Source organism: Pygoscelis adeliae, unplaced genomic scaffold (assembly GCF_000699105.1).
Source record: "Pygoscelis adeliae isolate BGI_AS28 unplaced genomic scaffold, ASM69910v1 Scaffold175, whole genome shotgun sequence".
Classification (NCBI taxonomy): Eukaryota; Metazoa; Chordata; class Aves; order Sphenisciformes; family Spheniscidae; genus Pygoscelis; species Pygoscelis adeliae.
This window is the reverse complement of record NW_008824941.1, coordinates 1,848,597-1,871,135: the sequence shown is the minus strand read 5'-3', so window position 1 is coordinate 1,871,135 and position 22,539 is coordinate 1,848,597. Positions and strand designations below refer to the sequence as shown.

At 37.5% G+C, this 22,539-nt stretch overlaps 1 protein-coding gene across 1 annotated transcript in view; it reads left to right on the top strand.

The window, feature by feature from the left end:
- The window catches only part of PARD3 (par-3 family cell polarity regulator), a 412,448-nt gene extending 391,787 nt beyond the window's left edge, over positions 1–20,661 (top strand). The window contains exons 23-25 of the mRNA XM_009325558.1: positions 5,238–5,358; positions 14,989–15,116; positions 18,561–20,661. Coding sequence (XP_009323833.1) covers positions 5,238–5,358; positions 14,989–15,116; positions 18,561–18,954 — 643 coding nt within the window. The 3' untranslated portion in view covers positions 18,955–20,661. The remainder of the gene's footprint in view (positions 1–5,237; positions 5,359–14,988; positions 15,117–18,560) is intronic.
- The last annotated feature ends 1,878 nt before the right edge of the window (positions 20,662–22,539 follow it).

Here is a 22,539-nt window from a genome sequence, read left to right as displayed (position 1 = left end):
AAATAATGGGAAGAGACCAACCTGCTCTGGCAAGCTGGTGGCAGGAAGGAGACGGTGCAAACTCTGCTGCTGCTCAGCCCTCATCAACCCTGCGGTGTGTGGGCACAGTCATCTGTGTCACTGATGACTAACAAATCTGTTTGAAGTGAACAGATCAGCAAAGCGTGCATTGGAGTATGGTGCTAACTTTAAGCCTGGTAAGGGCATACTTTCATTTTATTTTACGTCCATGGCTTTTTGCAACAATTTGACAGTTTCTGTTTATCCACCCTCAAGGGCCATCCGAAACAGACAAATCCATCTGCTTGGAGTAAGCACCGTGGTGAGAGGGTGCTCGAGTTTCAATAAATGTAGCAGAAGCTTTTACATTAGATTATCACCACTCTGCTTTCTGTTGGGCTGTTTTCATCCTGATCAAACCATGAAGGAAGGGGCCAATATTGTAGACACTCAGCTACTTCTGAACTTTGGCAAGGATGCGTGCTGCCAACTATGGCACGGCCACCAGAGCGAGGACATCATTAATCCTCAGTGGGACGGAAATAAACTCTTTTTCTGCTCCTCTTTACCTGTAGACACAGGTAGATTCAAATTCAGTTCTTGATTTTTAGTATGACATAATCTGTCCAAATGGAAAGGAATTTATTTTGTACAAATAGGTGACAGTTATTTGCCAGCTTGAAGTAAACAAGAACCCATCTGTGTTTTATAACTGCTATCCAGAGATCTAAGCAGACGGTCAGACCAGCGAGTCCCTGGCAGCTCAAATCTGTGTCAAAAAATTTCAAGGTGTAAAGAATACTGTTTGTTTACCAACCTTTTGGTTATTCTAGTCATGTTGCAACTGCCTGGTGATGTTGTTAAGACCTTTTTCCATGCTTTTTCAGGCCAATAAATTTTTTTCCAAAGCTTTAGTCATCCCTGTTCAGTAGCATGTTTGTATCTACTTTATCACACTGAAAATCTGTCTGTTTTGAAAGGATTACAACTCTGTACATCAGTGCATGACATCACGCTGAGACATTGCTTAATGATCTGAGACTCTGATGGTCATTGCTGCGGCTGCATGTTTCTGGATATACGCGACAGCTCTGGCCTATCTAAGCCTTGCTTACAGTTGCATTTTTAGCCCGCGCTGGCGGGTGTGTGTTTTAAAGCAGCGCTCACAAAATAGCTGATTGTGAAATGTGCCACGTGCAGATGGAAGGCAACGGGGTGCCAAGTAGAGATGTGATACAAGGAAGCCCAGCCACTTTGCAGCCCAAGTTAACTTTGGCCCTAAAAGCCTTTCCTTGATTTTTGTTTCTTTTAAGAACATTTAATAATGGGAGCACTTTGAAAGAAGAACATCACTTGCATCCGATGCTAGGAGGTGCTAATTGTCTTCCGTAAGTTCACAGCCATCCTGTTATTAAGTAGGCATAGGGAAAGGCTGTCTGGGCAAGCTGTGGTTACTGTAGTGAGTTGTAATTCCAGTTTTGCTAAAAAGTTTAAAACTAGCATAGGTCAAACCTTCAATAAACTTTGGATGGATTTCAAGTTAAAACTCCTTCCTTCCTGCTAGTAGTCCTGAATTCTTTGAGGTGAATTTGCCTTCAGATTTTCAGTTCATTTGAATGAAAAAATCAAACAAAACATGGGGTATTTAATTAAACTTTTGAGGACTTGTGCCATACATCTGCAAAAGTCAAAAGGGAATTTAAGCAGCAGGAACACCTGCAGCCCTGCATCCTAGTAGTCTGTTGATATGACCCTACCTCTCTTGGATGAATTCATCCAATAAGTCAAAATTCATTTTGCTTTAGACTGGCTAAGGACTCTTCACAGTGGATTTAATTTATTTAGATCTGTCCCAAGGGATAACGATGTGACTTACATAAAGAGTTGTAGATAAAACAGAATATCTCAGGACCCGAAAAGGAATAAAGGTAGGTTTGCACTTTTAGGTTTGCACTCCAAAATTTTATTTGTGACGTTTTTTTATTGTGATTATGATTTTTGCATTTCCCTCCTTTTGGAAGTAGTAATTGTTGGCTGGGGGTTGAATGAGATATCAAGCGGGTGTACCAAGTGTTCCCTGAGTGCAGTGGGAGTGCAGTGGGAGACATCAAAAACAGCAAAAAAGTGCTGATGATAAAATTAACTGGATGAAGAGAGGCATGAAAAGAAATGGGAAACAGCATGGCAGGCCAGGATGGAGATGTGTAAGTCTTCGCTGATGCAAAAGTTAGGGCAGCTGAATAATTTAACCTAGAGAATCAGAACAAGGTTGAGAAGAAAATGGAAACGAAAGGAAGCCAATGTGAGGTACAGTCTAAGCCTTTTTCTCTTCTAAATAAAAATGCTTAATTTCTTTTTATTATTCTAAAACCACTGACTTGACCTCACTTTCTGCGTCTCACAGACTTTTTGAGCACAAAGACGTTTAAATAGATAGAGAAGTAGTTTTGTCTTTTAATTTAGCTCTTTCTTTTCTGTGAAATAGTCCCTTTTTATAATTCACTTCTTTTGCAATTTTCTAAATTTGGGTCATGTCCCTTGCTTTTCAGATAAAATAGAAATATTGTTAAAAGATTTATCTTCTCTGCCATTATCAAACCTTTTAATAACTTTGAATAACTTTTCTTAAATCAGCTTGACTTCTTTTTTCTTTTTTTTCTTTTCTTTTCCTTTTTCTTTTTTTTTTTTTTTTTTCTTTTTTTTTTTTTTTTTTTTTTTTTTTTTTTTTTTTTTTTTTTGTCATCATTAGAGTAAGTTCTTCTTAGATCTGGAGACAAGGTAATCATAAATCCCGGGATCCTCCTTGTCCTTTTTTGTTCCATCTCTGCAGTGTAATGGGTGTCAAATTCATGCATTTGCTGTTCGGGAGGAGATACACATTTTGGCTTCATGGCATGGGCACTGTGCATTTGCTTGCTATTCCTCTGTTGATGTAATTGGTTTAATGAGTAACAATAACAAAATGTGCAGAAGTCCTCATATCTGTAATAACCCTTCCAGTAGCCCATTCTGGAGCTGGTAGAGTGTGTCTGTTCCTTATAATGCCCAGGGTTTAGTGCAGTACTTTTGGGGTTTACCTTCTGTTTTTCTTTGCCATTGGATAATTGCTCCAGTGTCACTTTTGCCCTGTGATCCCTTACAGTTTGAAATAACCTTGATTAAGGAAGGCTGGTTGTTTACAGATCACCGTGAGTACTTCAAGGTGTCTACATACGGTGCTTTCCTCGTAATTTTGCACTGAAGTTCGATGGCATTTCTCTTTCAAACATATGTTCTTATACCTGAAATACTAATACTTAAAGTATTTTGCTACATTTAAGTGCAATTTATCTTACAGAAAACACTGCCTGTGTAAAAAGTATTGGACTACTTGTTTATTAGATTAACGATACCAGTTTTAAAAATCAACAGACCATTTAAAAGTATTTTGTATGTCTTGTGCTGGATTGTGATGATTACATTTAAAATGTGCAGTATGTAGCAATGCATGGGAAAAAAACGAGTGCTTGTATAGTAAAGCAGGGCAGAATTTGACAGTAAAGAATAAATTTACATAACATAAAACTGCAAATGGAGATAAGCTGTTCCACAAAATTAAGTTGAATTAAGGAAATAGAATTAGCAACACACCTACAATGAAGTGGAAATTTTGAAAATGCCACAATGTTTCATTTCCACCTGTTCTAAATAAAGCTTTCTTTAACTGTACTTTTCAAAATGGCAATTTGCACATAGAAGTTGACCTACCCTAGAAATAAAGCATTTCTTAAAGCTCCCATTTGCAAAAAAACGAAAGAAAACACTTCCCTAAATTCCTTCCTTTTCTCTGCCTTTGGGTTCAAAGAAAAGAACAAAAACCCAAACCTGTTCAAAAATTAGCCTTTGCTAGAACCATGCTAATTTTTCTGTTTGGCCAACGAAGCTCCATTTAATGGCACTGAAAAGAGTGGGAGGTAACATCTCAAATACCTACAGCCTCCAATCCACTGCACCTACCAGTCCCAAAAGACATGGAAAACAGTCACAAATGGACTTCAGAATCGTTTCTTTTCATATGAGAGAAGGCATGGGATACGAATTCACTGTGTTTTATTGTACCCTGTTTCCAAGAACAGGAATCTATGGAATTGTTTTCCGTTGTCTCCCTGCAGATTTCTCTTTTGAAACAAAGTAATAGCTGACCATTCCTCATCAGCTCTTTTGAAATAAACAGTGAAATGCAGGGCTTAAGAAGACCATAATAAGAGATTAAAATGCTTCTGGTTAGTCTTGATATAACATATTTGTTTGTCAGGCTTCCTGTGATTCCCACATTAACATGGTTGAAATATGGTGGGGGTTGTAGGGGTCAGGTGCAAGCCGCACAGCTGGAAAAACGGCGACGAGATTAATAAATATCCACTTTCCTTCTGCCCCGTGAAATAAGCCATTCCTGTGCATATTTCATTATGGTTTCACATAAACCTGTGCTATGGAGGGCAGATTACCTGCGATAGGCCTTGTGGAAAAATTGATGGTTTTGAAGAATTCAAGGTTCTGGGTGTGATGTTACGTAGCGGTACCTCTGGGGCTGAGCCCTGCCCAGCCCACCGGTGTCCATGGGGCATCAGCCAGCACTGGTCTGCTGCCCAAATGTGTTCCTGCATATGGCACTGTCAAATGGATTGCTTTTCACTGGCCCCCAAGCCTTTTAATGCTTTCAGACTGATCAGTTCAAAAGACTTGTTAAAAACAGAACTAAGGGATGACAGGCTCTTATTGATTGGGGAAAATAATCAAATTTTATATAGGTAGGGTCTTCAGGCTTTGTAATGAATTTGATGTGAATAAAGATCTGACAGTACTACAGTTTATTGATTGGGAAAAAGTATCTTTCATGTTTATTCAGTAGCAGAGATCATTAGGACTTTTCTCTTAATTTCCCTTTATGTTAAGACTGACACGAGCGCATGTATTCCTCTTCATTTCTAGGAGTAACATAGAGTGAAAAGATGCCAGCAACTTTTGATGATCTTTAGGAATAGCCTCATTTGTCTTATCCTTACACTATCTGAAGTTTCTTTATAAGTCAAACAGCATTAATCATCTTTAAAAAACTGAAGATCTTTGTACTAAATGCTTGGAAATTATTTTTAAGTCTGTACTCCTGCACTGCAGTAGCAGTCCCTTGCTAAGAAATTACAGTCACAGATGGCAGTTCCTAAGTATATTGATCATGTCCATCCTCCTCCTTTTAGCAACAGATCAACCCCTAACAATCACGACCGGATACAGCGCCTGAGACAAGAGTTTCAGCAAGCAAAGCAAGATGAGGACGTGGAAGACAGGAGACGTACTTACAGTTTTGAGCAGCCATGGGTAAGTGTATGGAGTCCGTCAAATCTGGAAAGGTTCCCTAACTCCCACTGTCCCTGGGCTGGTCGGGAGCAAAGCGATAGGGACGCAGGGTCCGCTGCCTCCAGGCTTCTGCCCTTTCTGTTATCCCTATTTTTAGTTCATTGAGGTTTATTTCATTTTAAAATTTCTTCAGCCATCTGTCCTGTGTGCATATAGCATGATTTGCTCTGTGTTTAGACCCTCAACTCTGTGAGTTACTACTTGGATTTTTTTTTTGCCTCAAAGGCAATATCAATTATTCTGAAATTTTCTAGGAAAATCAGAATAAAACACATACTAATGATAAATCATTTAGAGAGCACATGTAACCTTGTAAATGGTATTTTCTCTGAAGCAATATCACTGTGATTAGTTCTTTTCCTTAAGAGGAAGAGCTATGTATTTTCACAGTAAAAAAGGAGAGATATGCATAATAGCATGCTTCACAATAGTACCCCTTTGCCACTTATATTAGCCAAGACAGTCCTGTCTCAAGATATACGTCCTAATTGATCATTTAAATCCTGTTCAATCTGATCTAGCGATGTGATACAATTATGTAAATCCATGTGCTTATCTTGTTTAACATAATTGAATGAATCAGTGTTGCTTTTTAATCAATTACGTATCCTAAATTAGGATCCTTTAAATATGGGACAAATATTTTATTGTATTTTTGTTTAAAATTCCGCAATAAAGGCAGTGAACAATTTGCTTGTGTTCCCCAAAAACGTGGGAGCTGTGTGATGACAGCAGTAGAATCTCTCACAGCTTCCTCCAAAGTGGGTGTAGGTGATGGGTTATCGTTACTTAGCATTATGATGCACATGAGACTGAGGTGGAAATAGCTGAAGATCAGCATCTGTGTGTACAAAGTCACTGAGAACAACCTAGGTAACATCATAACGCTTTGGTTGGACATCTTTGGTTGCCTATTGTGGTGGATATAGAAGATTTTTTTACTTTTGTTGGGTCTTTGTGTCCTTGTCCATCTTAAACTCACCAATTTGAACCTGTGGTATTTTTGACATGCAACATGGAGAGGAACAAAGGTAAATGTATCCCTAAATGACCTAACACCGCTTAACATACCGTATCAGGATATAGGCTTCTCTTTTCCCATGTTAGAAAACCTCTAACCTTCTTTAAAATTGAATAAATAAAAGAAACATTTTTTTTATGACCAGATGTTTTCGATTTGATGTGGTGAAGATAATGTGATAGATCATCACAGCTATAGTGTAGCAGTTTGGGGGTGAAAGGGGGCTGGGTGTAGGAGGTACTTTCCATTATGCATATCAACTGCTGTTTAGTCTCCAAATGAGAGATTTGAGCCGCATTCTTGGGAAAACTGTGTATGAGAAAAACTTGCACTCTTGAAGACTTGGGAACTTAACTACTGAAGGTCATGGGCCAAATTGTTGTATATCTAAATGCCATAGCAACTTTAGACAGGCAACTTGGCTTTTATTATAGTTTCTTGTAATGAGCGAGGAGGGAATTATTTGGATGACAGGCTGATTACCTTAGGAATGGAATAATTTCCTAAATTGTGGGTCAGAACAGTGACCTTTCCTTTTTCTCTTATTCAAACAAATGGGATCTCTCTGTTTACTCCCCTTCTACAGATCATGCAAATGAGCTCAAAGTGACTAATTCAGCTTAATGTATTAATATTAATTCTGAAGCTTATTGTTGCTTTTGTGGGAGCTGCTCTGTTGTTAAATACATAGATGACCAAATGTTTTATTTTAGAGATGTACTTTTAAAAAAATTGGCCCAGAGTATTTTTGAATCATAATTTTTTTTTTTTTCCATCATGTACTCCAGCCTTTCAAGATCACAATGCTTGGAAAGGATAAAGCAATGATCTCATCCATTTCAGCAGTTCACAGTCATTTCGGTGTTAAGGAGCCATAACCCTCTCTCTTAAGGAGTGTGTATTACTTTAACATATTAGTATAAAATGATGGACTTTGTTAAGACACCCTCTTAAAACAGATCCAGATGTATTATTAAATACCAGTGACACAAAAAAATGCAAAAGTGGTTTATAATACGTATGCAGGAAAATACTTAGATGCATTCATCAATGTTTTTTCAGTCTTCTCCATCTGAAAGCTGTTGGTTACAAACCACAGCAGTGAAAAGTGCACCTGTATGTGGACAATTGTTGAAAAGTGTGTTTTCACCTGAGGGAGATGGCTTGCGCAGCTTACATAAACAAAAGGCTTTACATCCAGAGATGCCTCTGAGCTGCATAACAGCAGCCAACTCTGACCTGGTTTGGATAGAAAAAGAGGAAAAAAACCATCCACAGAGAAGTGTGTGCTATGAGGTGATAAGTAGTTTGCATTTCTCATTAACAAGATGATGGGAGGGTTGAGGATAGGGAACAAAGTGCTGATGTGATGTGGGACTATTGGTTACTTTAAGGAAGTGTAAATGAACACAAAGTTTGCAGTGTAAGTAATGGATACTGATGGAAAGCTGGCAGCTCTGAGGATATTCAGAGGAGCTCAATAGCTCAGAAACCCTCTAATAGATTATCAAAATGATCCTGTGAACGTCACCAACTCCAATCCATCCTGGACCATTAATGGCCTGTGACACAGAAGTCCGGTTACCTGTGACAAATACCTTCAGTCTCCTCCACGGGTTGGAGGCAGATCTCCATACCATGAAGCACTACATCATGCTGGCTCTGAACGATACCCGTGGCAGACAGACCGGCGCCTAACCCCATCCCTTTCTGGCTGTTCCCATCAGGTGAAGGTTATTTCTCTGTAGATGAGCAATGCGGCAGAGCTGGACTTCTTGCCCGGCTGTGGTTGCCCTGCCAGTAAACAAAATACTTGACTGCCTACGAGTGTTCATACAGCATCAGGCAGCTTAACAGACACAAAAAGTGATAGCGCTGGAATGAGATGACACCGTCTATTAGGCAGTGTAACATTTCTGCTCAAGGCCATTTGAATGACACACTGTTAAAGTTTAATAACCAACTAACTGTTGCAACATCGAGCCATCTCTAAAACCCACTAGTTCTGCAATTGAGTCAAAGCTTTATGGAAAAGGTTTTTGCATTTGTTTATTTTAAGATAACTTTCTCAGGCTTCATAATTTTTTTCTCTTACATGGGTTTTTTATTTTTCATGTTTCAAAAAACAAGGTACAAGAGGGTTTCAAGGGCAATACCGTATGCCTGATGTTACACAGGAAAAAAAAAAGTAACATAAGATATGATTAATCCATTTTCATCCTGCTGGTGTTAATTCCAGCCAGAGTTTGCAGAAATGTGTATCTGGACATGTAGAATTGCATGGAATCACAGTATGTCTGCAAAAATTTAGGGCCCTTGCTGTTGCTATGACATTTTTATACCAATGAAGGATTCTTTTGGGGCTGATTTTTCTGTTCAGTACCAAAGTTGAGTCTCTAGTTTTTGTTCTTTTCTGGGTAGTATTGGGTCTGCTGAGGTTTATCCTTGCTTGCACCAGTCCTGGGGTTTGGGGGATTTTGGTTGTAATTTGTTCCATATCTTGTATTTTTGCCTTGTCACATCTTAATTAACAGATCCCCACCTTCAATAACAAAAACACAGCATTATAGCCCTAAACGTCATGGGAGTGAACAACCCAATTAAAAAAAGAGCTTATTAAATCTGTTGAAAACACTACAACTGCTTGCCAGTCCTGCTTGTAGAAGCACACTGACTATCAAAAAACTCTACAAAGATGCAGGAGGGACAAAAGTTGGTGGTTTATTTCTTCATCTTTAATAAAAAAAAATCAGTGCTAAAAATGGAAAGTCGCAAATTTCATTAGAAATACATTCTTCTCCAGTCATGCCGGATCTATTTGGATGGTGGGAGAAAATTGGCATTGAGAGAGCAGCTGAGCAAACTCTACTTTAAATATTTAGGAGTCAAATAAGAAGATTTTTTTTTCTAAAGATAGCAGCTAACTGGGTCAAAATAAATATACGGCCTGACTCGTCTGAGTATAGCCTTAATTATGTGCACAAATTTGTGAAAGGTAAATAACTGCATGATTCTCTTAGAGGAAAAGACTCCAGAGGTACTAATAACATACTTAGACATGGCTTGATAGAAAAATGCTCAGAAAATTTAGGGACTATGCTTGTTTTTTCTGCTGTGTGTTGATGTGTAGATCTTGTCTTTAAGACAGAATTAAAGAAAAAAAAATCTTTTTTATCTGTTTATGGTACTCATATTTTATCCCTGTATTCAAGTCCTTGACCTATTCAAAGACATAATGAATTCTAAATAGTCTAAAATTCTTTTAGAAAAACAAAAGCCTGAGTTTTGTTGCTGTAACTTCCACTGTAACATATTTTACCTGGAAAAATGAGTAACAGACTATATTCGAAACAATCATTTTGAAGTTTATATCAGGTTGTAAATTATGTAGAATTACTCAACACATTAATATGAAAGGAAAGTAGTATATTAAATCTTTCTGTTATGAATCCATCTCAGGAGTCTCTTTCAGGATATTTTATTCAAGATATTAGGCAATATCACATGGAGCATTGCAGTAGACAAAGAATACCTTAGGAGCTAAACTGCTGTTTCTCCTACCCCAATCTGTTTCAGAGAGGAAACCAAAGTTATGAAGGGCAGCCTCTCCACAAGTAGTTTCTCTTCAGTTGTGTAGTTAATTTCCATTCTGTGCCAAACCTGCGAAGGATTTCATGAAATACCAGCAATTTCTTGCCAAGATTTAGACTCTGACTTTAAAATTTTTTATTTGAAACTTTTTTCCCTCACTAGTTTCAATCTACTAATTTATGCGAAACAGAAAATGAAGATAGAAGATTTTAAAAAGAAATGAAATCATTTCGGTTTGTAAACAAACATATTTATAGCTTACAGGCATGCAGTGCATGAAAATACCCCAGGCAGAATTTCAGGGCTCTCTTAAGTGGTTTGTTTCTACCATACTGAAGATTTTCCTTCTGCTGCTGCTATACACAGAATGGAAATCTTAGTCCCATACCACGCCATTCAGCTTCCTACATATACACCATAGAAAGATACACAAAGGGATGGGATTTTCCTATTATACGGTGTTTGAATTAATATTCACACCTGTTGGCAATTTTTAAAAGAAATATTGCTATATGTTCTGTTCACCATAACAACAAAAAGATGGAAGTAAAAATAGTTTTCAAGGACATCTCCCAGAACCATTGAATGTTTTTTATCATTCTGAATTTTGATATACACAGTTACTGGATTGTCTGTCATCTGTGCCAAGTACATTTACACATAAAGCAGGCAAGGTCATTTAATCTTATCTATTTCTAATTTGTGCTGAACTATAAGAACCACGGAGTTTTTTTGGGGCCTTGTGTATACCAACTTCCCTGGTTGAACTTGAAACTTCTTGGTCAAACAGAGAGCTTAATCTGGAAAAAAATTAGCATGTTTATTTTAATATTAAATAATGGTCTTTTTTAACAACTGGGAAAATGCTAAGGGACTTGTTCCTTTAGTAATCTCCCTATTAACCATTTCTTTATCAGCACAAAGGAGTTCTATGAGATTGAGTAAGCATTTCTGCCAGCTTCTCCCTGTGGCAGTAGGCTGTGAGGTAGGTGTGTCACCTCAGCTGGTGAATCTCCTGTCGCCTGAACTGGTTGGATCTCCCTGAAAACCCAGTGCCCTGGATCGCCCCATGATCTCCTCTCTCTAATTCTGTGGCAACTTTGATCCATGCCTGTCCTGGAGGATCCATGCTGCCATCACGCTGAGCTACCCTCCGTGGGCAGAAATGCCACTCTGCAGGGAAGGAAACTGTGTGGCAGCCACTGGCGTAGCTCGGAAAGAGAGGAAGGACCTTTACCCTTAAAACATGCTGCCCTTTACTGCTGATAGTGGTCAGTGCAACATGAGCCATGGGTACATTTTGTGTAAAATGAAAAAATGTTTGGATAAAGTGAGAAATCTGTAGAAACTTTTAACTTTGCAGCCCTGGTTTTAAATTAATGTCTTTCTGAGAAGAGAGCTGTGTAATTTCATGTGTCTTAAAGCACAATTTTGCATGCTGAATATTGTTTAACAATGCTGCATGCAATAACTATCATTGCCACTTAAATGTATTGTGGAAGACATGAACATACATTTATTTATATAATGCAGCCTTGGTTGTTATTGTGGCCTTGACCGCATCCTGATTTAAAGGTCAGTGCTTGTCATACATCTCATTGCAAACAAGGCCAGAGCTCTTATCAATCTGTACTGTGAAGAGCGAGCTGTTGCCAGGTTTGTTGGATGATTTCAGGTTGTTATAATTGTACTTAGCCTTGTGTTGATACCAGTGTTAAAATTACTGTTATATGTATTCCTTATGCATGTTTTTTTATTGCTGTTGAAAGATGTGAAAATAGTTCAACTTTTTTTTTTTAATTACTTCCATTTTGTGCTGATATAAATGGGGTATGCATGTATATAGATGTGTGTTTGTATATATATTTTATATAAGTATATATGTATAAAAGTATACTTTGGGGATTGAAACAAATTTACCAATTAGCTTTTGAAGACTAAGGTTACTTATGATATAAATATTTTTGGTTTAGATACTTTAATCGAAAGCATATTGAAAAGATAAATCACTGTGTGGAGATTTGCATTTTTCTGAACAAGTTAAGGATCCAAAAAGGAATATGTTAAGTCTTTATATCATCATAACCATATATCAAGAGCATTCACTATGGTATCACTGAGGTTTTTAATGAAAAGATTTGAAAGAAAGGCCTTTTCATTAATAAGATGGTTGAGTGTACCTGTCTGTGTGTATATATGTTATGTTATAGAATATGTGATTACGTACAGAGTATTTTTATGTCTCATTGCCATATTTTTGGATGCTTGAAAGCAGATTCGATTATATGAGTAGCTTATTGTGGATGTGAACAACATGCAGACAGGACTCTAAATAAGTATCCTTTTCAGATTAGTTAAGTATTGCAAATCCACTTAATTTAACAGGATACAGGTACTCATACCTTCAGAAAATCAGATAATGGATTTTAGAAGTTTGCCTTTAGACCCATCAAATTATAAACGCTGTCCATTAGATGAAATTCTTTGTGAACTGCTGAGGATCCAGACCTGACTTCTCAGATCCAGTCGTTCTGGGCATGCGCTACAGTGAGCAGACAGGCGTGATAGCCCCTGCCTCTATTTAACCATTGGTTCCTGTGTGCATTAAAAAAAAAAAAAAATCTCTGAAGATCCATTTTGATCTTAGTCCATTCGTAGTCCGTTAGGGCTTTCAAAGCCTCTGTCTGTTTAGTAAAGGCTTTTGTGGTAACTTCAGCTCTCTGCACTGTGTGTGCATATACTTCCATTCATGCTTTCTACATGATGTATTTCAGTATCTTGCATAAACCTAAACTGAGCAGCAGCTCAATTCTAGCTCCACCTGTTTAATAATTTAACCATTGCCTGTGCTGAAAATCCTTTATTCTGTTATATTTACAGTGAACTGAAAAAAGTGAAACTGTTTTCAAATAAAGAGAAGCAATTCTGATTTCATGTCTTATCTGTGATAACTACTTTCTCACATATGACATAATGTAGTTTTCCAACTATACGCAAGCTTCCCAGCGTTTAAGTGGAACCCATGAAATGAGGAGATTGGCTCTAAAGTCTTAGTTTAAATGTTTTTATTCCTTATGGAGAAGTTGAGATGGGAACTTCTAAGTTTCCCTCTGGTTCTCTGTAAGCTGCTTATAACCACACTGGAGAGAATTCACAACTAAATCTTGTGATTTTCAGGTAATCATTCGCTTCCATAAGCTGAGCCCTTCAATAAAATACCAAATGTTGGAAGACTCTCAATAAAGTCAAGAAAGTTAGAATTGTTGACATATGCAATAACTGAAACGCTGCTCTGTATGCGTTGCCCTTATTTAATATAGTAGGAAATCTCCATGGGGTGTCTTGGTTTGGACATACATATGTACAGCTTATTCATCTCTCAGAAAATTTCCCACAAGGCTGACACACGATTCTGTTTTCTTAACTTGTTGCTTCATCATACCATTCCTAAAGCACTTTTCATTACAAATACTGTTTTACTTAGGTTTTTACAAAGTAAATCTATTCTGAAGTAGACATCAATGTTGCATTAAGGATTCTCTTAAATAAGTTCTTCGTTACTCATAGTCTATGCTTTCACATTCTGGTTCTTTTGCACAATAACCTTCTTGTAAGGGGAAAGGCAGTTGTTCACCAAATTGTATCTGTCTGTTAAATTCTGAGCCAAGACTGATGCTCTGTCTGAAGTGTATGGTTATTGAAAACGAAGTTTCTGAAACTTGTACACCTGTTTCAAATTTGTTGTGTTTCTGGCTACCTGCAGGTACTTGACTATATAGTAAGACAAAGGAGAAGTTTATGCACAAATGACAACTTTCTAGTTTCTAAAACTTGGCTTCAATGTAAGAAGCTTTTGAAAAGCCTTTTATCTTGCAGATGTTTGTCAACCATTATGATATCTTTCTTCTGCAGAAACTATAATGGCAAAAAACAAGAGAGATGCTCATTTTGAGGGAAGGCACAGATAAAAAGGCAGAAAGTGCTTTAACAAAAACAGGTCTGAGACAAGCTGTTTCAGTCCCATGCTCAGCAAGTGGTTATGCTCCCTAACCTTCCAGTGATTAGACTTAGATGTTTTGAATAGAACTGGTAATTTTAAGAGAGAAAATAATGTTCTGTTTCTTTGTTAGGTGAAACCTTATTAGTAAAACAACAAGAAAAGTCCGTAACATTCTTTGACTTTTGTGGCACCCTATTTTGCAACTTGAAATCACAACATCTGAAGAGAGTAGTAATGTAAAATGAAAAGTGATATCTCTACAAAAGTGAATTTTTTCATAATCCAAAGTTTGAATCCAGCCATTCTGCCAGATCTTGACTGGTAATGCTTTGTTTTCCCAGAAAGGCCATCCATTTTCATGTCCCCTTAGTATTGGCCTCAAAGTTTCAAATTGTCACCTCGTTAAGTTGTTATCTAAAATCTTTCTCAGAGATGATACAGGATTCCCCATTGTCCACAAGAGACTTGCTAAATTTATCTCCTTGATCTAATCGAACCAGAAAATGTTTCCCTGTCTCTCAGAAAAGCAAGTGGTGTATGTTTGGACCAACAGCAAAATAGAACGTCTCCACTAAGGGAGAGCATCACTTGAGCCTACTGGTGAGGTTTGAAAAAGCTGCTGTGCTCCCTCCTCCTTCAAATCCTCAGTGGGGCGTAAAACTTAGCATTACCATGGCTAGGCTAACTTACAGTGTCTGAAGATCCGTTCCACTGACTTAATTTAAATTTCAGTGTTACTATAAAAGCACAACCCATTCTGGACCAATATTTTCCTGATACATCTCAGAAATGGTAGGTCAGAAAAAGAATCTGTAGCACAGGACACTCTTATGGTCAGAATTTAACATCATTATTATGAAAGAGCTACCTGAACCACATGTTGAAACAAGTACAACTGTATGTGTACAATAGCAATTTAAATGATAGCCCTTTTGTGGGTATTTTTCTGCTTTAAGACGTTTCTGTTTCCATTTTGTAGCCAAGCACCAAGACGTACTCACAGAGTGGCAGGCACTCAGTATCAGTAGAGGTTCAAATGCAGCGGCAGCGGCAAGAAGAAAGAGAGAGTTTCCAACAAGCTCAGCGGCAGTACAGCTCATTACCCAGGTATGGTAACTGTCTGAAGCTATTCAGTGTATATGAGCCTGGAGCTAATTTCGTTTGTGGAAGGAAAACGTTGTACTTGGTGCAGACACTTTTGTTTAGCATTGATATAAGGTGAAATGTATTCAGTGTGGAAGAGGCATGAAATTTCTTAAGTGAGAGCATGTGGTAGCTGTTTATTTTAGGAGAATTACTTCAGAGCTGATTTCAGTGGGATTTGATGACACTCAGCACCCAACAGAATTCAGAGATTAAAACAAAGCTATTCTTTGTGGGACACTATCCAGTTTAATTTTCTGCAATTACAAAAGTCTCCTGAGCATGACATGGGTTGTCCCCTTTTGACATGTCAGACTATTTTTTTCCTGTTGCCTAATTCCTTAGTGGATAGAAATTCTATCTTTATGATGCTGATGCAGAGAAAAAAACTTAAAAGAAAAAAAAAATCTCAAGACCTCAAATGAAATAATATGGAACTGAGAAACTCTATCCAAAAAATCAGGGGCCTCCAAGTTTCCAGTATATACATTTTTTCTAAGTTACTGGGTCATTAGCAATGGAATACTGAAAATTAATACACTTTTTGTCTAAACAAATCTGTTTGGGCAAAATGTCTTTTACTTGATATTTAGCTTTAAGAATTATTAGAAGTTTACGCAACTTGTATTGTAAATCAGATAGCTATCGTAGTTAAGCATTATGCAAATAGTCTGCATTTTCAAATATCAGTGGCAATGGTTGAATGGAGAATCCCTTACACTGGAGGCTGGTGTCAATTTCCCTTGATTCTAGTTGTTTCTTCCAATGAGGTTGTATTATTTTTTGTGCCCCGTGTGGAAATGGTCTGGAAAATATATTTTTGTGACAACATGTGTTTTACCAAGTATATCATAACTTTTTCTTTGAAACAAATAGAAGCTTCATAATCAAAGTTATCTAATAATGAACTCTTATCGTACCAACATCTTTGAAAATAAAACAGATCTCTCAAATTTTTCATGCTATAACACCTTTCAGTGTAGAATTTTTCTGTTAAGTTTGGAAGGTGGGAAAAGAAAATGTAAAGTTACTGTGCTTTCTTAGATTGTTAGTTTGTCATTTTGAAAATCTTTATCTTCCCTTTGCTTCTTATCTCTACCTTCCTTCTGAAGTGACCACACTGGTTAATGCCATATTGTTTTTCCTGAGAAATTCTCTTTCAGTTTTGCTAGCCCCAGCAATGCACAGATTGAGTGAAAGAGCACGGATGCTAGTGTTGCTTTTAAGTTGGGGTTATTTTTAGTTTTAAAACTATGATTCTTAAAACTCGTTTCCCCTGTTCTGCTCAAACACTGGTAGCATTTAAAAGTTGGAAGTCAGTTGTAATGCAGTTCCAGTGGCAGAAATTAATACCTGTAAGGAGAAAATTAATCTACAAGAAATTTGGAAAATAATGTTTTGGGTCATAGAAATTCTTATTTTGAAAAGAGCGACTGAGAACTTCACTTAATGTGGTTTTCAACATAAGAAATGACTAGCAAGCTAGCAATGCATGTTACTGAGTAATTAATGATAATTTAATGACTGTTTGAGCACTCTGGGTATTTGAGCTGTGCTGAGAGCAGACAGAATTTCAGGACCTTGGGCTAAAGTTGAGTGCTGTAAATACCATGATAGTCCTATAACAAGCTGGGACATCCAGGTCTCCAGCTTTACAAACTGTTTGTAACTCTGTGACTGATCTTTAAAGAAATCTTACTCTTACTCTAAATATTAGGTCCCAAGCTTAATGTTGCAACTATGGCTTTGTACTGATTAAAGTTTGTGCACTGGCTTCATTCTTGAGCTTTGTTGCTTTTCATCTTGTACAGTCTCTAGAGGCCTCCTTTTTTTTCCCTTCGTACATCTAAATCATTAGTACTGAAGGCAAATAAACTCTTGAGTCAATTTTAAAGGATCTTCCCAGAAAGACAGTGAAAGTGGGCCAACTAATTTTGAAAAAGTACCAGAAAACAGTCAGTAAATTAAATCAGTTCAACTAGTCATCCTCTTGTCCCATGTGAAACTGTACAAGCAATGTTTATCTCCAAGTTAATTTTCTAGTACTTAAAATTTATCTTATTCTAGATCAGAAACCTGACAGTTTCGTAGCCTACAGAGGTTCGTTCAATTTGCTCTTGTTCCAGGGAGTGATAAAACATGGCTCAGAAACATCATTTCTTTGGCAAAGTTGGATATGCGAATACCAAGAACAGCTATAAAATTTGCATAAGAATTTACATTGTGTTGTAATTTATGCTGTAATAATTTACATTCATTCTGAATAACAATTTTCATCCAGAGGTCTCAAATTCTATTATGAAATAAGGTGGATATGGTCATTTTCAAGTTATATGTGTGGAAGGAAGATTGCAAAAACATTAGGTGACTTGTTACTTTTACTAATGGTAGAAAAATTCTCTGGGTCTCCTGCGTCTCCACTGCGTATTCGTTGGATGAGGCCACATTGAGTCATGTGTGTTGACATGATAAACCAAACCACATATAAACAACTAAATGATTTTCTTATTGATTAATGTCACAATATATTTTGTTTTACTGCTTGATTCTCGTACACTAATTTTAATCTCAAAGTGGGTATCTCTTTTGCTGCAGCACAAAATTGTTTTACTTTATCATCACCAATCTTATTTTAAATTCATAAAAGCATCTAGCAGCTTGATAGTAAATTAAAGCTATTTCAAAACCATAATCTGTCTTCAAAATAATGTGATGATTTATTGTGAAAAGAGAGAAGAATTTGTAATTCCTATATGTATTTGATTTATCTACCTACCTCATGGAGCCAAAAAATGAGCAAGAAAGGTTATCTCTGCCTTTTCTTTTATGAAAGCTATAGCAAACTGGGAAACAGTCCCGATAGCACAAAATTCCTTAGTTCTGGAAGTGGGAGGAAGAAACTCTCATCTGTGCAACTACCTATCAATGATGAGCTTTATCTTCTGACTTCTGCAGTGTTAGAGCAAGTGTTTTAAAGATCTGCCTGTTGCATTTTTAATCAAGTGTTGAGTCTAGATTCAAATCTTTCATAAGTGACTTTCCAAGTGCTGGCTGTTGGTTTCTTAGGAAGCACAGCAATGTGTATGGTCTTTCCTAGTCTGCAACTGAATTGTAGCAATTTTTTTCTTAAGAACATGGTGGTTCTTGTAGGACTGGATGGGTTTTCATGGCATATTCCTCCTGGAGAGACCTAGAAATATTGTTCAACTCCATAGGAAATGTTCTCCCAACAAAAGGGGCAAGATGCCTCTTTGGGGCAGAAAAGAACACGACTTCTTGAGAATGCTATAGCTGGGGAAAACCTGATGGCATTGCAGAAGCACCCTTCTTTCCAGGGATTGTTGTCGATAACAGTAGAAAGGGAACCAGAACATTTGTCTTAAAAGCCTCTTCCATTTGTCTTTCCAGGCAAAGCAGAAAAAACGCCAGTTCTGTATCTCAAGACTCCTGGGAGCAGAGCTATTCCCCTGGTGAAGGTTTCCAGACTGCAAAGGAAAATCCCAGATATTCCAGTTACCAGGGATCGAGAAATGGCTATATGGGGGGACATGGCTTCAATGCCAGGGTAATGCTAGAAACACAAGAACTGCTCCGTCAAGAGCAGAGGCGGAAAGAACAACAACTGAAAAAAAAAACTTCTTCTGAAGGGCCTAGCAACTATGACTCATATAAGAAAATTCAGGACCCTAATTATACTCCTCCTAAAGGTCCTTTCAGGCAAGATGTACCGCCTTCACCGTCTCAGGTAGCGAGGCTTAACAGATTGCAAACACCAGAAAAGGGAAGACCATTTTATTCTTGAGGTGAAGAAAATGAAGATCAACTTATCATGCAATAAGGAACATTTTCATATAAAGACTTATATTTTGAAAACTTTTTAAACTGTTACTAAGGAATATATCTGTTGTCTGTTTCAGTGCCTTTAAAAATACGGGCAAAGAGTTGGTAGGCCTTATGTCTTTGCCATTCTGTCTCAAGTGTTGAATTCATGGAAGGATGTTCCACCATTTGACAATCATAGCGGAAGTGAGCAACGCCACCCCTGCGTATCGAGTCCCGTAGCCCAGTCTAGTAGTTGTCAATGGCTTATTACTAGGATTTGTTGTAATGTGTTTTACTTTGCAGTGACTTATTACACCAACATGCAGCTTTGTGGCATAAAATTAATGAATTTGAAGTTGAAGGAAGCATTGACATGTCCTTTTTTATTTCTCTCGGGTCAGGAGGAGGGTTATATATCACTCTTGAGTGGATAAGGCTTAGCTCTACTCTGGATCGCAGTCACAGTTCCAAGATGTTTTATGGTGGAGTCATTACCAGTCTTTGTTGATCAATATTTAAGTGTCTATATGCTGAAAAACTATCCTTCTCCTATTATGCACATATGCACTCTTTTTCTCTCTCTCTCCCCACTCTGAGCTTATTAAAAAAGCCTTTATCCTGACTCATGAGGAAAACAATATTAAGCTTTCAGTTATCCTGAGAATCCTGTTACTATTGCCTTATAATCTTAATACACAGTCCATTACAAATGAAATAACTGGAGAGAGACTATTTATATAGTCACAGCCAAGCCCTTGATAAGTATATTTTACTATTTTATTAAAGATGGGAAATTATGAACAAACATACAACTGAGTTCTGCTTTGCTTTACTTCTAAATGAATTTGGTCATATCACACGTGTCTAGGAAGAGAACTAGGGAGGGTATCACCCCATGGTCATCTGATACACGGTTGTCTTTGGGCAAATTTTGGAGATAACTTAAAGCGAGAGCAGAAGAAATCAAAGCTTTTCTTTGGATCAAAAAACTGAAAAGAAAACAATTTCTTCTTTTTACAATTTGTGAAGCTTTGTGGACAATTGCCTTGTGCTTCCGTATGCTATATTGTTGCATCATGTTGCTACATTAAAAATAAACCTTTAAGTATATGAATGAGAGATAAGTGGAGACAAACTGTTACACATCATTCTGAAAACTTGTCAGTATCCAAAAATATCTAAAGCAAAAAAGATTGCTCTAGCAGTGAGTAACATTTGAATGTGCATATGGGATACGAGAATTTCTTTTGCAGCAGTTGTTTTTATGTTTGTTGGTCTGAACTTCATGTATTGTAAAAAATATAGCTGGGTTGCTGAAGTGCCTGCAAATCCTGATGTGAAAAGGCTTGAGAATGGATCTCAGCATATCGTGTACAAAAAGGAAAGAAAGCAAGAAAGAAAATCATGTATTGCGTGATTTTGAAAAACGCCTATTTTTTTTTTTTACTGGCACATTTTATTTTTGCGCCAACTTGTTTCTAGAATACATGTGAAATATCAGTACACATACCTGTGTCTTTTATGCCTGTTTGTTAACGGTTTTTGTTGTTAATAATGTACGCCACGTTTAAAAGTTACTAGTGTAAACACAGTGACATTGGATGACAATAGCTCTTTTACGCAGAATTTACAAAACTGTGTAAAATGGCTTTCCGTGTACATATGAAATTTAGAATAAAAGACTGTTTCCATCCTTGTCTTGGTATTGCCTGTAGACCCTTATGAGAACTGCTGCAGAAATTGAGTTTAAAGAATATTTAACAGATGTTATTTTATCCTATTCCTAATGGTTTGCGTGTGTCTTCCTGTGAGTGCTTATAAACATTGGCAAAAAAAAAAAAAGGAAAAAAAAAAGATTTACAGCCCAGCTGAACACCTGAAGACTATCCTCAGAGGGAAAAAAACACTCAGTCTAACGTCTTATGTTATTTTAGGCCATACCTGTAACATTTAAAAGGTGCATTCTTAAGACTAACCTCTGTGGCAAAAATCTTTCGGGCCGTAGTGTGGAGTCCTCTCCCCGAGGAGAGTGCTGGCAGAAGGGCACCCGCTGTGCTCTGGCCAAATCCAGGCATGTGTGAGGAAGCCCCCTCTGCTCCAAGTGTGTGTTTTGGGCTCTGATGGGAGCGCTTCTCAGGAATGTTGACATGGTGAAAAATGGGAGAAGGCAGATTTATGAATAAAGCAATATTTACAGTGCCAGTGATACTCTGTTTCCCCCATTAGTATTGGAGCTGTGTCTGGTTTTCTCCCTCTTCCCTTCATTCCTCCTTTTGTTGGATACTGCAGGAATGTCAATCATAATTCTGTATATGCATGACATCAGGCTGTTGCCATGGCAGTAATAGTGTCAAATTATTCACTGTGACTTTAGTGTGGGATCTCAAGGGGAAGAGCAGCAAGAGCTGCAAGGTGGACAGGCAGCTTTTGGTGCCCAAATAAACTAAAGGCATGATTTTGCAAAAGACCTAAATTGTAGTGGCTTGCAGTTGCGAGTGGGGAAATAATTGCATTTGCAGTTTTGCAGGCCTTGCTGTCATATCTCCTGATTGTGTTCCCAGATTACATAGTTTGATGTTTCTATGGAATTATTTAGACAGGCAAATAATTGCAAGCACTAAAAAATGCATCCACAGGAATAGAAAACAGGTTGAAGTCCTTTTCAAAATAAGGTCTTTGATAAACTGTTGTAGGAAAAAGGGCATATGTTTGGAAAAGTATGAAGTACGGGATGGTTTACGTGTAAGGATGGCATATGTTAAAGTTTACCCTTCTATGAAACTCCTCTTCAAGGTGTTAACAATTTGCCATAATTAGATGTGTTCATGAAAGAAGGCAGATGTTCTCTTTGGGCCATGCCTGTGTTATGTTAGCAAAGAATAAGGTCTTTTTCTGGCTTCGTCATCCTGTCTTCTTCCTGACATAGCGTAGACAGGATTTCTAATATTAACTCCCATAAGTTGCAAAGGGCGATAAGGAAGTGGGAGGGGGATGTTTTAATAGAAAATGACCTTTAGTTCTGCATAGTGAATAGATTCAAAAGTTAATTGAGCTAACTACATTACTGCAGTAATTTGTTTGTGGATGCATTACCATTATGAGATTAACTCTGTAACATTCGTGTATTTAAGAATGGTCACAGGACAGACTGTAAGGGAGCTTACAACATCAAGGAGTGGGTGTAAAGCTTGCACATTTTTCTCTGTTGAAACCCTAAAAAAAACATCTGCAAAGCCCGCTGGTATTTTATCAAAAGAATTTGTTAATGCTATTGACATTCCATGAGAAAGTTTAATATTACTAATGCAGAGATTGCTGCCTTTCTAAAAAAGCCTACTTCCCCTCTTCTTATAGGGCCTCCTTGGAAACAAGAGTGCAGTCCTACTGAGTTATTGCATGGGCCAGATAGTTCAATATATGTCTTTGAGAACTCTGCCATCAAAAACAGCAAAAAATGGCGTAGAGCCCAGCTGAACATGGTTGGAAAGTACAATTGCCATTTATTGCTGGCGAACAGCAGGAAGAACAACAAAATTTAAACCCATCATGACTGTAGATATATGGC